An 18432-nucleotide genomic window follows, 5' to 3' on the forward strand; every position below is an offset into this window, starting at 1 on the left:
CTGGACTGATATATGGGTCAGACTCTAACAAAGCTCCCCTTCCTCTTTTTCAAAGGTAGAATTGCAGACATGCCAGTCAGACCATGGCAACACGAGTCAGGGAATTGCCACAGAGCCATGTGACAAGAAGGCTCTCAGTGCTGCAGGATCATCCTTTTTTTTTTAATATTATATGTCTGGACTTTGCAGTGGTGAAATTCACTGCTAACTGTGCAGCTATGAACACAGCTCTAATGACAAAGAATTCATATGTGGGTAGGCTCTGTGTGTACAGCATATGAAAAGGACCTGACAGAGTGAGAAGCAGGCCAAATCCTCCTCATCAGAAGAGTAATTCCAACTAATATAGTATAGCCAGCAATATCATCTAAGGGGACATAAATAACTGAAAGTGTGATTTATAGTTAATAAACATGATGTTTCACAATGCCTGGCCTGCTCAGCTGGGGTAGAGTCAGATGCTTACAGGACAGTACATTATAAATAACAGCTAGATTGGAAGCTGACCAGATATCAAGTAGTCCTGCATCAAGCCACATAAAGAGCAGTCCTAGTTGAAAAATCCATCTCTCTTGGTGCTTTTCAGTACTGATCAACGTCACATCTGATTGCAGGCACTAGAAGTTACACAATAGTGAAACTGTGTAGATGAAGGTAACACCCACAAGTAAATGAAGAACCAACTGCTTAACAGGAGGGCACTAAGAGAAACTCTATCTCACTGCATTTTAGCCAAGACAAAACACATTGCTTTAAAAATCAGCACCACTTCTGAGCAGAAGGCCAAAGAGTAGCCATCCAGCCTCCATATGATTTATAATGGAAAGATATTCATCACTGCCTAACACAGCCAGAAACAAATGTAGCTAAAATCTAGGCAAAATCTGGGGCTGAGAAGTCTGTTAATTTGTAGAATAGACTCTTTTATATTAAAAGCTAAACTTGATTAGGATAGTGAGAAACGTACCTCATAGAACAATTTGTGTGTTAGCAGATGGACCAACTACATGGCTGACTGTCTTGTTTTAGTCTTTGCTTTCTTATTTGAAATAAAAATCATAAGGTCATCATAAATCAGATGGCAATTTTGTTCTCATAAACAGCTTGCCAGAGAACACAAATTGTCAGAACTAGGGCACACACTGTCATCTGTAATTGCTTTTGGTGGGAAGCATTAATGAAACTAAAAGGCTCAAGGACCATTCAGAAAAGAAGGAATTGAAGGTTCCCTATGGCAAATAAAAATCATTACAGCAGAGACCAAGAAAATGTTTCTCTGTTAAGAGTTATCCCCTCTAGATATGGAATAAAGATGAAGATAAATCTTTGAAGCTTCCTGCCTTTGAAGTACAGCCACGGTTCATTTATACAGGTATGGGTGCAATGAAAGGGTAACCTACTGAATCTATCAGAATCAACTAAACCACTGACATTTCAAAAGACAACAAAGCAGTTTTGCTGTCTTTCCCTTCTTTTACAAATGAGCACCCTATACAGCTACTAGAAGGCTGCAAAGTTAAAGAAATGGTCTCGTTCTGCTCGATAGTAATGAAAATTCCCTCCAAGACTTCTGACTCTCTTTTGGTTTCACTTAGAAGCATCCCTCTAGACTTCTCTCTGATCTGAACTAAAGATGGGTATACGCAAAAATTAGTGCAGTTAAGACTAATTCTTCTTTCTTGATGGGTCTTATTTCCAGTGCATGGGAGTGGCTGGACTTACTGTGGCTAATAATTACCTCATACCTTATCTGGATCATGGCTTCAAGCAGTAAGGCTCAGAAGGACAGGGTGGAGTGGGAAATTGTATTCTGCTTTGTCTTGTGGCTGATACTGAAGGTTGGTAAACCTTCTGAAGCTGATCTGTTCCTGTGTTTGGCAATCACTGCACCAACATTGTGATTTTGTGTGGCTGCAGGCCCTATCCACAGAGCCTGCAACATTTCAGGAGACCTCTTAAAGCACAAGGCCCTTTAGAGTCCTTAGACTAGCTGTTATGAAGAAATGTTTTTTGACTGGTTTGATGGCCTGGCAATGGCAGGCAGTGACATTTAGGACTGTAAAGCCCCAGTATCCTGCTTTAGCTGGATTTCACAAATGCAGTCAGAGGGAATTTGTATCCTTAAGGTTTTTTGGACTGATACCAAGAATAACGGTCCAGACATGCTCTGTCCTAAGCCTGCAAAACTGTGATCTATGTCCTATCCATCTCCTTGATCCTTGTCTGGGAGACCAAAGGCTGATGTGCAGTTTTGCCTAATTCCAATATTTAGTAATACTGAAGTAGTGTTCATATTTGGCACCACAGCTGTTTAAGCCTTTGCAGATCCCTCTTGTGATGTGAATGAGAAAGGTCTCCTCACGTCTTTTTTGTATGCACCAGAGGACAGATTTTCAGCTGAAGAAGTCATTGACTTCAGTCAAGCTAAGACAATTCATGCCAGCAGAGTTCACCCACAGTTTTTTGAAGTTCCATTAATCTGAATATCCCATCAACTTTTAACCACTTAGTCACTACAAAGATATGTAATTACTGTGTCAGAAAGTAAGTTTTCACCTCAATTTTTCAGATCAGACAGAAATTTCTCATTTGAATGTCTGCCTTTCTTCTTATCTGTCCAATTTGAGCATGCAAGTCCTTTCTACTTATTTTGCTTTGGAAGAAGAAATCCTTCACTGGAGTTATTCAAGCACTGTTTGGATGCAATCCTACGCAATGTTGTCTAGGATGACCCTGCCTGAGCAGGGAGGTTGGAGCAGATGACCCACTGTGGTCCTTTCCAACATCACCCATTCTGTCACCCTGTGATCAATTAACTGACATTTCTGAGAGGCATTCGTAGACAATCCCTTAGCTCAACAGTTGTATTCTTTTCAAAGACACCAAAGAGATGTATTCCAACACCACAAATGCTTTCTAAATTTAGTGAGATTTCAAGCTGAGGGATATTTTTATATTTGAGCCCCAAAATACATTTAGAAACAGTCTGGGAGTTGTGACTTATGATCATATAATCTGATCCTGTCACAGATGTTCTTATTTCCATAGACTATAATAAGATCAAGAAAAGATATTATTAGCCACAATTTATTCACTTATTTTAATACGTAAAGCTAATCATAAGTTATCCATGACAGTATAATGAAATGTCTAATACTAATGGGTAATATATTTGGCAAAAATTGTGTGAACTGAAAGCCCAAAGAAATTTCTGCCAGAAGACTTGTTACATTTAGACAATTTACTTCTCAGCTAGACCCTCTGCAGCACCAGGTTCCAAGTTCAGGTTGGGCACCCTGAGATACACCCCTGGAAACCGGTCCTAATGAAGTGTGAAATCTCTGCAAGTCACTGTTGCTTTTCCAAAGACATAAGAAAACACAACAGCATTCACATGCCACAGTCAAGGACACATGCTTCTAAGATTTTTTTGTGGGAGGAAGAAAAATTTTCAGGATTCAGCTGTGCTGAGTCCCATTACAGGCCATAACTGCTGTTATCAATGCAGGTGCCTGGTGCCACCTACAGCAGGTACCAACATTAATTACATAAACCAGTGCAGTGAACTACTTCTGGTAGTATGAGAATTTAGATATGACACACAAAAGGACACCCACCCCTGGCCTATGCAACAGAATATCCAAAACTATATTTTACACCTTATATTGCTCATTTGGAATTGTGGGGGGCTTTTTCAGCAAGTCTGAACAAGCCCAAAAGAATCTGCAGCAACTGTGCATGCTGAACAATGCTGAAAATGTACACTTAGAAACCGAACATAGAGTAAGCCATAGTTTCAGTCTGCAGGACAGAACACGAACTAGAACTAAATGAGGCAATTTTTTTTGTTGATACAATAAAATAGCATAAAATGCTGTGAAAATTCCACTGGATCAAATTTTTAAAATGTAAACTGTAATTTCATTAGGAGAGAGAGTAAACCTGTTAGTGACAGGCATTTAGTATTCAATTCCACACAGGAAATAAGTAATTCAATACACAGCAAACAGAATAAGAGAAGGCAGATACCTCTGGGTGATTTATCAGGTAAATTACAGATCATCTTATCAAGAAGAAAAGCATGTAGATTATAATCTATTTCTATTAGATGCAAACTAGACTATTTATGGAAATTAGCTATTAATGCATTTTTCTGGTATATAAGGGAAGATTAATTTTTCCAGCTATTTTTCTTCTAAACTATACTTGCTTATGATTATTTTTCTTATGTAAAATGATCACTATTCATTTAATAGAAATGATGATTTGTGTAAGAAGAATGGAGAGGTCCTTGAGGGAAAAGCTGAGCAAACTAAGGACAATGTAGAGGATGGGGTGTTTCAGGAATTAACATTCCAACAGCCTAATGGTTGCCAAAGGTTTAGGAGACATTTCTTGTGCCCTAGAGCCAACAACACTGGTATTCTCATTGTGGCTGCCCTATTCTTCTTGCCTGTCTATATCTGTTGGGTTTTCTTTGTTTAGTGTTTAAATCATAATTTTTTTGGTGACTTTAGATAGTTGCTTTATTCTGCCTGTGCAGTGCCTTTTGCAGGGGAATCATGGCCCATGAGCTCAAAAGCCCCAAAATAATGCAAACTAGGGACCACAGTGGTATTAATCCAGTACACAATGCTCATCTTTCACAGCATATAAACTTGAATTTCTCCTGCATGCTAACAAAAGATAGTATAAAAAAGGGAGAGGAAAAAGCTGGTCACAGCTTGAAGTCAAGCAGAATTTAGGGCAGTTGAGAAAAGGCAGGTAATCTTCCTCCCTTCCTCTATCCCACCTTCTCCACTGTCCCAACTGTTGCAGTTTTACCTGTATTGTGTGAATAAAGCTCAGGAAGAGCCTTCTGACTCAACCCACTTATCTAACCATGTGCAACACTTTGCTGCTTGTAAATTCATGTGAATTCCTTAGAAAGCCTCAGTGAGCAGACCTGAATTGCAGAAGACCCCTTGATCGTTCTGTGATGGTTTAGAATGTGAAGTATTTTTCTTTGCTGAGACAATGGAGCTATGTGCACAAGCAGAGAGCTTTCAAGGAGAAATGATTTCCTGTTAATAAAGTCACAGCTACATCACCAACAGACATTGCTGACTCTTTAAAACAAGAAATAAAATCCAAATCTTTATGTCTTCTTAGCTTTTGTATCGTAAGTCTCAGAAGGATCACAAATTGAGGTAAGAGGGTCATGCCATGGAAATGTGTAGAAACCCCATTTATCACCAAAGTCCTATCTGTGCTATTACATCAGGGATGGCAGAGGTATGTGCAGGCTCTGTCCCTGCCAGCCAGGGTCAGCTGAAAAACTCAGGTCTTCCCTTAGAGCTCGAGAGATAATCAGGAGATCTTTGGCCAAGTCACAAGCTCAGTACACGCAGATCTCATTCTTTGAAGAAAGATCTTAGCTTTCCTTCCTTTACAGGGACATCTCATGTAACCAAATGCCTTAAGCTGATATTGATTTCTCTCTTCTTATCCTTTTATTGATTGTCTAGAGGAGCACATGCTCGCTGTGGAAAAGGGGTATAATTCTCATTTTATGGACTGAAAACAAAGGCAGAAAAAAGGTCAGTGGTAACTAAGGTGAGTCTGTCTTTCCACAGATCTAACACTTGGAGTGGGCTGGGATCTTCCAGTCAGCCCAGCTCACCAGCTCTGCCTGAGAGTACACCCAAGTATTCAAAAAATGAGGCTGATAAGTGCTCAAACTTAGCAGCAGAAGTAGTGAAAAGATAAACCCTCTGAACCACATCACACTGTGATGATGAGGCTGTATGCTCTACTGCCTCAAACACACTCAAACAGCGGGTTATGACAAAGAATGCTGCCTGTGAAATTTGCACTTTTTATTGCACAGTGTATGGAGTAGCATGGGGAAAGAAAAGATATTTGACAAGAAAGGTGAGACATTGCTGAACAGTCAAATTAACACTCTTTCATACTTTCTTTTAGTCTCTTTTTTCTGTCTAGTAGGGGACTTTGAATATTCTGTTGGGGGCAGGATTGGTGATGGAAACAAATTGTTTTAATAAAAACAGGGAAGGTTTTCTACAAAAATTTCAGGGTTTAACTCTTTGTGTGCCTCGATAACCCTAGATTTTGGCAGTATTCCTAAAAGAAGCCTCATCAGGAAAGAAATTGGAAGAGCTTGTGGGGAAAGGATACAGTTTAGTTTGCTACAAACAGAAACAATGTACTGTTTCTGTTTGCTTCTTTCCAATATGCATATATCAGGGTCACTCACAACATAAAACAGAGAGCAATAATTACGTTATCCAGTTGTGTTTCCCTGGGGCAACTAGAGAATAATGTGCTCCTTGTCATCCAACAGAGAATGAGGCCTCTTGTTCCTCTACAGATATCATCTTCCTTATTCAAGAGATTTATCATTATTAATTGTCATCTGATTGCATTTGTACTTTCACAAAACCACATGGGTTTTATCTTTTAACAGACATGAGGGAGCTTCTCTAAAGCACCATGATAACAGGTTTTTAGATCTTCATGGTTTTATTGTCTTTTATTTGAAGCATAATCTGAGACCTCCTAGTACAAAGATGTGTCACATATTTTCCTGGCTCTATTTTTTAGGCAAGCCAAACTGGAAACATTTATAGGATGTGACTCATATTTTCCTTTTGTAACATGCTTTTCTACTTTTTGGCTATTCTATTCTAGCATGGGACTGCCAAGATCCTTGCTAATGACTGTGTGGTTTAGTGCTTGTGGCTTGCTTCCCACAATGAAGAGAGAAGACCTACCATTAAGCATCTCACCGCCACGGACTCTTCATCACACAACTCATACCTCCGCCTGGGCATCTTTTATAACTTGCAACTCACTGCTCCTGAGTAACCCATGCAACATCTCAACCTATTTTTCCTTGGGAGCCTCCAGAAATGCCCCTCCAAAACATCTAAGAGATGTCAAAGTTTATTCATAAAAGTCTTCTCCTCACTCTAGGAAATTATCAGGCATGGTACTGACTTGAAGAGCTTGGCTTGAGTTCTGTTGAGTGCTTAAGGAGAATATCTGGCAAGTTGCACCAATAAATCTAAAGTCAGTGGCTAAAAAATTGACTAAATGCCAACAGGAAGAAGAAGACCTTGGGGATTTCCTGATGGTCTCACCCTGGAAACATGAACCCAGGCTGCAGGAGATCTGTAACAACTGATACTTCAGGGTTTAAAGACAACAACTTGTGAAGCAACATTAAGTTACCTGGAATACCATTCACAAGACTTAAAGACCATTCACAAGGTCTTAAAGGTCCTTATAACAATTACTTTGAGTGAAGCAAAGGAAGAGTTAATAATAGTAATAACCATGAGGTTCTGTGGGAATATTTTTCCTGGCAAAGCCTGTAGAACCACTTATTTTCCTTATCTGTAAACACTTTCTCAGACTATCAAATGAGAAAGTCACTGGTTAGGGGTAGGGAGGGGATTCAATGACTCAGCAGAAGACTATGTTTGCTCTGCCACAAAGGCCTTTCATTCTGATCTGTCTGAGTGCCAGCTTTGCAAACCAGACAATTACTTCTTTCTAGATCACAAAAGACATGGACTTAATTATACAGGAAAATAGTAGAGATGACATGAAATCAATTATTTGCATGCAATAATAGTTTGTTGCTTACCATCCCTAAACAATTCAGATGTTATAAGAAGAAAATAATCTCCTTTTACACCTTGATCTTTAAATTAGACTACTGAATTTAAACTGTATTTGAAGGTAATAATCAAGCTTTGCCCTTTAATCTTGTGTCCATCAAAACAAAAGGCATCCAGTGCCTTCCTACTATGACCCCATATGTCTTATGGCCAACTAATCAGAACGATCCCACAAATGAGTAGAAATCAGCACAGTGGTGCCTGGTGGGGAACCACAATCTCAACTGACCTCAACACTTTAGTTCTTTAGAAGGTGTGAGGGAAACTGAAAGGAAATGGAAATTGAGGGTAGATTGAAAGGAGGCATCTTTAGCACACCACCAGCCTTCGACTACAGAAGAATAAAAATTCTCAGGTGTTGCTGTATTTCCTCCAAAAGAGAGGCCTTTGGGTGCTGCTAAGCCTTCAGTCACCCAAGAAATACCTGTCCCTTCAGAGAGGCAGGAAAAGAGTAGCAAAGAATAAAGGGCATCAGTTCAGAACCAGACTGGAATGCAGGGATCCCATAAGCCTAGTATTTAGCTTAGTTCATTCAATTTTTATGAAATCAGAAACATTTGTCTGCTTCACAGACCCCTAGAGAGGGAGATCACAACTGCTCCTCACCAAAAGAAATCACTTACCAGCAGATTATGAGTCTGATAATACACTTACCTAAGGTCTCCCTGAAAGATGCTTTCCATCCCCTGTCTGCTCCATAGAAGTCAGTACTAAACACCAGGAACAAGTTATTACTGGAGCTCTTAATATTTGGAGGCAATTCTGAGCCACAGAATTTCCCAAGGAGAGGAGCATGAATATCTGAGCCATCATACACTGCAACATAATCTTTGTAGCAGGAGGGAGATATTTCAAGCTGGAAGCTGTTGAATCTGTAAAACACAGTAGGAACCTTAGGGATCACATTTTCAGTTCTTTTCCTGTGTTACGTGTGTTTTAATGCTTGAGGAAAGGTCCAAGTACTAGCATTAGCCAAAGCCATACACAGACAAAACGTCTCTTCAGGAACAAACCAAGCAACTATTAAAAGTATGGCAAAACTCTTCAGCCATCAAGCCTCAAAGAAATTGGGACTCTCACCCACTGGGCCTCCTGCAAGGCAAGCTGTCAGCACACCTCAGCTTGCTGTGAAGCAGTAGGTCTCTCCTGTGCAAACATGCCCTCTCTCACTTCAGCAATTGCTAAGGCCGCAATTTCCTTGGGCGCGAGTGGCCCATAAAATGCAGGCACAGAGTGCAGGCCAGTGAGTCTTCCTCTTAGCTGGGAAATGTTCTCCTAATTCACAATCATATGATTGAAGAACAGATCAGTTTTTAATTTCTCAGTGGCAAGATTTTGTGGCAACAATATCCCTCTCTTAGGCAAGGCAGCATGCACTCAGAAATACACTCTTTTTGGGTGGATATTATTACTTTGTCTATAAAGTGAGTACCAGCCTTCTAAAAGAATTATTATTTCTCTTGTTTAAACTTCTCAAAGGCTGACAGAATTTAACTAAAAAACATGAGCTGCATTTTTATAATTTCTTAGTCCTCTCAGTAACCAAACCGGGAACTTAAAACTGTGGTGATGCTTTTTACATAACAAGTTAAAAAGAAAGATGGAAGGGAGCCTGAGGCTGATCAAAATTACTTCAGTAACCATTTCTTATTTTAGTTTAGCTTTGACCTTGGAAAAGGAAAGACACAGAAAATATTGTCAATAATTGCTATCTTTAACTGGAATCAGAGACCTCCCTGTTCCCTTAATGACAAATTGAACTTGGATTACATACTTCAGGGCAACTACTTTGCCATTTCCAACTGTGATGTAGTATGAGCAGTTCATGTTGTTGTGATAATCAAGAACTGAATGGGCCGGACTGCTGATAACACCATTAGAGCCATTAAAAATGCCACCACAAGCTGTAGGGGAAACAGAAAAAAGAGTGATTAGTGTCTGGATACTAGTTTGGTCCTTATTGTCATATTTCTTTCAGGAGTTTACCCACAAAGAAAGAAAAACCCTTGATAAATGGGGAGCAGTCTTCATTGTGATGCCTAGAACTATTAAATGTGGGATGCCTGTGGGGCTGTGCTCTGCAGTGGAAGACTAATCAGCACTGAAGTAACAGGTTGTTACTAACTCATACCAAATGGCACTGGCACTGTGCAGGAAAAGACTGAGCCTGATTTCAAGTCTCTTGCAGTAGGTCCAGGGAGCAGCAGGATGGGGTGGGTGCCCCATGCAGCAGCAGGAGTGAGGAGGGCCTGGAGTAGCTCTGCACTCATTCTAGCTTGCCAAGAGAAACCTGTCTGATATGTGGGCAAAGACATTCCTTCATCCAGATCCTGGCTCCACTGAAGCCTCTAATCAGCCACAGTTGCACTCATAGCCCTGTCTCTGATGTTTCTGGAATAAATGTATGCAGAGCCTCATCATCTGTCAACACCCTGTCAGGGCTGGGGCATTGTTGTAGCATTTGTTCTGCACAGAAATGCATAGAGGATTCTCCAGGTATCACTAATCCTGTTCCCCACCTCACCCTGTGCTGGGACTCACCAGCACTGTGGGGTGGCTGAACTGAAGGACTGAATATTTGCTTTCTGGCTAAAAAGCAAGTTAAACTCTGCAGCTGTAAACTCAAGCCACTGCTTGGCTTCTCAGGGTTTCACACCATGGATGCAAATGAGGCCAGGATGTGGCTAATGTTTGTTCCCAGCTTCAGTGCTTCAGGGAACAAAAACTCTAATATCCATTGTTAGCTTACAATCTTAAACTTAGCCAAAAAAAAAAAGTTTCCCCGAGTCTCCCTGCATCCTGTTGATAAGCTCAGAGCCACACACAGTTTTTCATGTTTCAAAGAAGATGCCATTGCCCAGGCCACCACCTAGACAAAGACAGTCCTGTACAGGGTGCTGCTGGATGCAGAGTCCCTTGACTCCTCAGGCTGGCAGCCTGGAGCACTGGCACATAAAGGATAGGAGCTGGGAGGATAAAGAATCAGCATTATTCTACACTAGGAGGGGGGAGTCTTTTTCATTTTTTTTTCAGCAAACAATGCAACTAGGGGGAAGAGGAATGTTAATTGGCAGAATCTGCTTTGTATACAACAACGAGCTAATAAAGCTGCAGTCATCCTTCTGAAATGTCAGAAGTCACAAGTCAGATAGCAGCAACTGACTTGAGTGAGTTATGAAGGTCTTTTCCATGAGTAACTGCACATTGTCACTTCTCAGTGCCAGTCCCTCTGTCTCATCTGTATCAGGCCATTCATTACACATAAAGAATTTAGCCTTATGCTTTTTTGCTGTGGCTTTGTACATGAAGAATGCATTAAGGGAAATACCAAAGTTACAAACTCACACCTCTTTGCAGTTAGAAAATGATGCTTTTAAATATAAAAGTGGTCTCTACCTGTTAAACCTTGAAAATATTAAAATTGGTTTTTCAAATAAAATCAATCTTCTGGGATATTCATATTTGTGCAGAAATTCTAAACACAGTTGGAAATTTCTTTTTTGAATTCACATTTCCTCTTTAAAACATAAGAGATCTCTTGTGAATGACAAAAGAGCTTTGGTGAAAATAGCTATTAAAAAATAAAAATAAATCTATATCCCAGGTTTTATTTACATTAATTCCTAGCACCGCAAGAGGGTCATCAAATGGAGGCATATAGCCCATTTACCTGTTCTGTTTCCCATATTGTATAATGTAGTTTTAGTATAACTGAGAATAAGACCAGTCTCCTGTAAGTGATAAAATCCTTAAAATTAATTCAGTTAAATAAACTAGCGATGTTTCTCCTTAGACAATGCAAACAACAAACAAACAAAATCTGCCAAACATTGTTGCATTTCTTTACTACAGAAAAGGAAAAGTGTTTCAGTTCCTGACTTGGTCCCATGGAAAGTCTAGAAATGAGAACTGTGAGGTAACACATCATTCAGAGTGTTAATACACACCAAACAGTGCTATGTCCTGGTCCTGAGAACTGTTTTGGGCAAATGCAGAGGGAAAATGTACCATCTACAACCATCTAAGGTATTCCCAAAATGAGGTACAGCTTTCCTACATGAAACAGTTATCCAGTTGGAATATTTCTACCCTCTAAAATACAGAACAGTGTATACTCACCAATCGCTCTGTATCTGGCCTGGAATCCAAAGCCTACAATGTGGGAGTCAGTGTAGAAGGTGAGCAGCATCGGTCCAAAGACACTGACTGGGGCAGGGAGCTCATTCCCACAGAGCGTGATCAGAGGATGCGCGGCTGCGCTCTTCCCACTGAAGATGCTTAGTCCATCATAAAGACAAATTCTGCTCAGGAGTGCTGGGTCTGCATGGACATAGAGTGCAGGAGTGTTAGCAGCATATTTTACATGTGATTTACTGAGCAACAACTACATAGGCCTCATCCAGGATAAGAATTACATTTTATATTACTCTCTGTTCCAGGGATCTGAGGACCTAATTTGCTTGCTGAGGAAGCAAATGTCAATTTTTAACATGCAGTAAAACTGCGGCAGAAAGAATCAAAAAGACCCTGTATATAAGACATCAGACTTGTCTCATTCAACACATCCTATGATCTGGAAAAGGCTCCAGGCCCCTTGAATTAGTGGGAGTTCACAGTTTGGTGAATGCTATCTATGAGAAGATAAGAGGACCCAACAAAAGCATGGATCTCCTCTGCAGACAAAAGCAATGTAACTTTTTGTTACAGGCAACTAGTTACCTGGAATTTCTTTCCCCTAATGCAGAGTTCAGCACTCAGTGCAGGAAATTTTAAACCATTAAGAGTGAGACTTTTTAAAAATCAGAAAGTAGTCCATACACTAGCAAGTTTCAGAGGTGACTTATTTCTCCCTGATTTTTCTCAAACTTCAGAGTACCTAAGCTCAGGCTCTTCAGCTTGATTCAAGGAAAAGTCAAAAGAAAATTTGATCTTGCTGTGATTTTCTAAAGCAAACTGTTTTAGGGGGAAAATCAGTGTAGATATTAGGCTGAGTGGAACAAAAAGGAATACAGAAATGGAGAGTTTAGCATTCAATTTTTTTTTTTTCCCACTGGTTTTAAGTTTCTCATTTGCAGTTAGCTTTCTGCAGAAATTAGACATTTTCTCTGACTCCCTGCCCTACCTTCAGGACTTTCTAGCCATCTCACTGTTTGCAAACAGATTCGACTGAGGTAAGAGGTCCCAAAAATATGGTGGTCAAATCAGTTTCACAGAATCACAGAATACACTGAGTTGAAAGGGACCCAAGGATCATCAAGTCCAACTCCTGGCTCTGCACAGCACCATCTCCCAGAATCACACCATGTGCCTGAGAGCATGGTCCAAACACTTCTTGAACTCTGCCAGGCTTGGTGTTCTGACCACTTCCCTGGGGAGCCTGTTCCAGTGCCCAACCACCTTCGGGGGGAAGATCTTTTCCTAATATACAACCTAAAGCTCTCCTGACACAACCTCAGGCTGTTCTATTGTTTCCTGTCACTGTGCGCCACAGAGAAGAGATCAGTGCCTGCCCCTCCTCTTCCCCTCACAAGGAAATTGTAAACTGCAGTGAGGTCTCCCCTCAGTCTCCTCCAGGCTGAACAGACCAAGTGACCTCAGCCACTCCTCATGTGGCTTCCCCTCAAGGCCCTTCACCATCTTCATTACCCTCCTTTGGACGCTCCCTAACAGCTTAAAGTCTTTCTTATATTGGGTTGACCACAAGGTCAGTATCTGAGTAAGAGTGGCAGAGGAATGTTCCCAAAGAAGGACAAGCTGCACTTTCTGGGGGTGTGAGACATCTACCAAGCACCTGCCACTGGCACCCTGGGAGCTCAGAGCCATGTCGCCACCTCCCTGTCCAGCTGGGAGCCATAAGCATGGGGAGAAGTTGGTGGTACCCAGTCTGGCACCACCAAGGGATACAAGGTGGGAGCAAAAAGACAGCCATTTGGGTTATGCAATAAAGCTGAATTAATGCTGTCAGTGAAAAACACAGCACACACCTACTGAAAAATTAGTTTCATTAGTTGTTATACTTAAAGAATAACTTGATATTTTTCTTTGTCTTTTTCATAATTTACAAGCTTAATAGAAGCTGGTGTGCCACATGTTTATTAAGTTACCATGTTTAGTGACCTGTAGTAATGGGACAGTTACTTAAACTGCCAAGGATTAATAGGGAATTCTCTAAATTTAACAGGAGAGACGCTGAGCCTACTGTTGTAGCAGAGTGATTCCTGCAGATTGTCCAGTCAAAACAAGCTGCTTCCAGTTGTTGCAGGAAACAAGATAACTCATATTGAACAGGACGACAAGTAGGACTGGAGGGATAGCTCTGTTTCATGAGAGCAACAGAATGATCTCAGCAGTCAGATGTATTTTAGATCATCTCTGGAGGCTTAATTTAAAAAATTCTTTCTGTCTCAATGAAGACAATGTATGCTAACATGCTTTGCAATTATGTCAGTACAGAAACATGGCATGGTGCTTGTCTGACTCTAGTAAGAGTAACTCAGCTGGTAACAACCAGCCACATCAGATAGCTGATTATACTGTTAGTAAAATAATTGATTAAAAATGTTCTTCATGTCCTATCCTGTTTTGGAATATTTGATAATGTGATAAAATTTTAAAAAATAATAAATTTTAAAATTCAAATTTAAAAAAAGAAATTGAGATCAGTGCAATTTCAAGATGGAAAAGATTTGAGAAAGCAGCCTAGGTCATTTTCCGAAAAGACTGGAGAAAGGCATGAAGTGAAACAAATTCCTCAGCAAAGCAGAGTTCCCTAATACTTATCACAAGTTGATTTGCACTGTTGCATTGGAAAAAAACAAGATGGTTGAGGAAGAATTGCGTGCAAAAGTCTTAATTTCTAGATTTAAATCCTCATTGTTTGGGCCAATATGATTTATGACTCATGAATCCTGGCAAGACAGATGATTGTTTGATCTCTATCTTGTAACTCATTCTCTTGTTTACACTTTTCTTAATTTCTCACCAACCTAACTGCATTATTCTGTAAATATTCCCCAGTTTTGGATTCTCCTCATGTCATACTTTCAGCCTCTACGCATACTCAGCACATCATCAGCAATTCTTCTCTGTGGTTTATTTCCTCTAATCATATCATCTTAAATCTTTTCTAGACCGATTTCCATCCCATACACTACAATGAAATAGCTTTCATGAGTCTCCAGAGATCTGTTAGTAGCCAGATGTCAGACCCACATCCTCTTTGAGCTGACAGGCACTTTTCACATAGCCAGCCCTACTTTTTTCATAAAACCTTGTCTACTAAGAGCTTTTGCTCATCCTTCTGGTATTACTGTATCCTCTCTTCTGATTCATCTATGAGGATTCAGTGAGATGTCTTCTGTCTTCCGCTCCTTATCTCCACATTAGCTCTGTATAATCTCATTTGCAAGGACAGATGCAACTGCTCTCTCTGTATTGGTGACCCCGTAAGTTTCCAGTTACTATCTTTAAGATAAACTCTTTCCTATCCTTCCCCATAGCTATGACTCTCACCTGGGAAATACTGATTATTTCAACATGGATAGTGTACCATTCATTCCTCTAGCCTTGACAATATTTCTTCCAAATACTTCTGGAGAGATCATTTATTTGGCTTGACATTATGAACATGTCCCTGTTTCTTTGAATTGGTGCATGCATTTGCTTTCAAGGGCTTTTGTTATCTATCTGTACTCCATTTATCATCTCTTGATACCATTCAGCATTGATACATTGACCCTTGCCTCCAAAGTTCACAAGATAACAGCTTCAGTTGTCCTTACATTACATTTTGAAATATGCCTTTGGGTTGTCTCCTTTCCACTTAGCAGAAATTTCTGTCCAGTCTCATTATTCTCCATAAAATCATTTGTTTGATATGATGCCTGCACATAAACCTTGACCAAATCTGGGCCCCTGACTATCTGATCACTAATACCAATGTTCTGTTTCCACCTCTCTGTCTTTAGCCATAGATTCTGTTTCATTTATTATTGAGGCAGAACCTGTCTTTTTGTTTAAAGTCTTTAAAACTTAAAATAATGAGGCTTTGGTTCACAACAGCAGCTTCTGATATAAATGGCAATACAATTAATAATTACTAATGTAGAATAGGTATTAGCTAGAAACATACCCCTGTGCTATGTATCAACCAGCTCTGTAGCACAAGATACTGTTTTGAAAGCAAGGAATTAAAATTCTTTCTCATATATATTCTATTTCAAAATAATCTATTGCTAAACTTGTCTATTTTCTGAATTGCCTGGTAACAATTGAGAAAGCAGAGAGAGCAGACTCCAAAACAAAGCTGTGACCCTATCCCAGATTGCAAAATTGCAGACACATGTGTTTTAAAATAGGAGAAATAAACATGTTGTTTAAACATTTTTCAGGTCAACATAGTATAAACACAAAGCAGTTGTCTTGTATGGACAGAGTATAAATACTGCAGAATTCTAAAAGCAGATATTGCAGGAAACCTACATCCATTTTCTCTATTTTCCCATTATTTGGGACTCTGACTTTATTGCATGCTACACTGACACTTGAAGAGTATTACAGGCACTTAATAATACATTACTGTAGCTGTCCTAGAGGTGAATTTGTCGGAATGTTCATCTGAATAAATCTTATGGACAAAAAATTGAATGTGACTAATTATTTCTTAGATAGTAAGTCCAAAAAAAAAGATAAATAAGGGGTTTTTACTAATTCTAATGTGTGATTTGTGTAGACTTTTGATCCAAGGAGGGAGGACAGATGGAAGACAGTTATCACTGCAGAAATTGGGCTGAGATAAACTCACCCCTATTTGTTTGGTTCTTTATAAAATAACCAAACACAACAATGCAAGTGGTAGCTTATGCAACTTCTTGAAACTGGCAAATCAAAAGAGAGGTTCTGTTAGTATATTGAGTTTGGCACAGGAATAAACATCCTTCACAGTGCGAGGAAGTCACAGAAGCTAAGCCAAACTCCATTCATGGGATTAATCTTGCCTATGTTTTCCTGCCCAGATCTCAATTATCTTGTGTAAGCTATTGTCATGGCTTCCTGCAATAGTCGATAGGTAAAGAGAGGGAGAGAGGCTTTCAGAAAGTAGTTCGCTCCACCTGCACAGCACAGGTTGTTCTGAGTTTAGAGCCCTCCTCCACTACTAGGAGACAAATCTAGATGAATATCTAATTTAGATGTATATTTTCAGGGGCTCCAAGTGAGATGAAAATTGTTCTACCTACCTAGAAGCAGAGAGTTTAGATTAAATTTTGGTCGCAAAATCAACAAATGCAGTTTCCCCCAGTTCCCTCTTGCTCTATTAGTTGCTATATTTAGTGCTTAATACATATTTAATACTTAGTACATACATACCATGTTCATTTGGTACCAGATACTGACACCATATCACTGCTGTGGGTTAACAGCCTCAGTCACTCTTTATAATCAGAACAGGCATCCCATCATAACTGAAAACATAACTACTCTAGGGCAGAGACCTGTGACTAACTCATGAAGTCATTCCATTTTGCAGCAATGTGTCACTGCGCTATAGACAATTGCCTTCTGTCTTCTAATTTTCTGTAGAAGATATCTCAACTTGTTCAAGTCAATAAGATATGAATGCCTTAAAGGCATTATTTCAAATATTTCTTTTCTTAATAACTATGGAAAAAAACCAATTAGATTTCTTTTGAGAGGTCAAATAGTTAATAAATTATGTTAACTAGACATGCAGCTAAACTTTAAAACCCAATCCAGAACATCTGTAATAGTACGGTCAAAATTTTAAAGGCTGCTCTCAGCAACAATCTAAGCAGGTGTGATGCTTCCTTGCATAAGGAATAGCTAGAAATGTTTTTAACAGATGCTGCCAAACATTGTCCTGCCTTTGCAAAAGAACGAATGGAGTTCACACTGGAAACCCTTAGGCACATGTGCTAAATATATTCAGTGCAACTGCTGAATAATTTTTCACTTCTCCAATGATGGTTTGCAAGATAGTGGTTTCAATCTTCTTTACAATTTAAACCCAGGCAATTTTTCTTTACTTCAGGGTTGTATTTTAAGATTTTGTGAAAAATACTAGTAATCAACTAATACTGGAGAGTGTCATACTTCCTCTTTGCTAACCAGATGTCCATTAGCTCATATCCACAGTTCTTTCATGTGACTAAGAAGTTTTAGTTGGTGTAGCCTAAGGAAGCCTATAAAAATAAAGGAACAAATTTCCCTGCAAGAAATAGAATATTTTTAGTATTGATGTAGATCTATGTTTATTATTACGTCTGTATCACCTCTCTGCATTAACCCTCTTGATAATAAAAGCTTGGATCCATTTATAAATTAACTGAATGCACAGACAGAATGCAGATTAGTAAATGTACTCAAAGAGTAGTCAAAATTGGCACCATCTGATTCAGCCTAATGTTTAGTGTTTCTGGGGAATAATAATTTCTTCTATGTGAAGAAATTATGTAATTTCTGTGGTTTACATTTTATTAAAAAAAATTCTTAAAGCAGTGGTTTGTATTAGGGGACGAAAAAATCATTTCAGATAAAATAATAATCAAAACAAATCTTTACCTCAGACCTAAATTAAGTCTGAACCAGAATACTTTTGAATTCAAAACAGTCTGGAAACTTAAAAAGAAAACAAAAGAATCCTATTTTCTGCCTTTGTTGTTGGGTCTGAAGAAAAATTCAAATCACGCAACCCAACTTAATAGCAAATTACTCAATATCTCTTTGTCTG

At 39.3% G+C, this 18432-nt stretch overlaps 1 protein-coding gene across 1 annotated transcript in view; it reads right to left on the minus strand.

Moving 5' to 3' along the window:
• The window catches only part of CUBN (cubilin), a 145653-nt gene that overhangs the window by 10649 nt on the left and 116572 nt on the right, over positions 1 to 18432 (minus strand). The window contains exons 57-59 of the mRNA XM_042044038.1: positions 11805 to 12005; positions 9460 to 9589; positions 8340 to 8557 (exon numbers count right to left, since the gene is read on the minus strand). Coding sequence (XP_041899972.1) covers positions 8340 to 8557; positions 9460 to 9589; positions 11805 to 12005 — 549 coding nt within the window. The remainder of the gene's footprint in view (positions 1 to 8339; positions 8558 to 9459; positions 9590 to 11804; positions 12006 to 18432) is intronic.

Source organism: Corvus kubaryi, unplaced genomic scaffold (genome assembly GCF_017639235.1).
Source record: "Corvus kubaryi isolate FWS band 111438036 unplaced genomic scaffold, C.kubaryi_AGA036_p1.0 37398, whole genome shotgun sequence".
NCBI classification, from domain to species: Eukaryota; Metazoa; Chordata; class Aves; order Passeriformes; family Corvidae; genus Corvus; species Corvus kubaryi.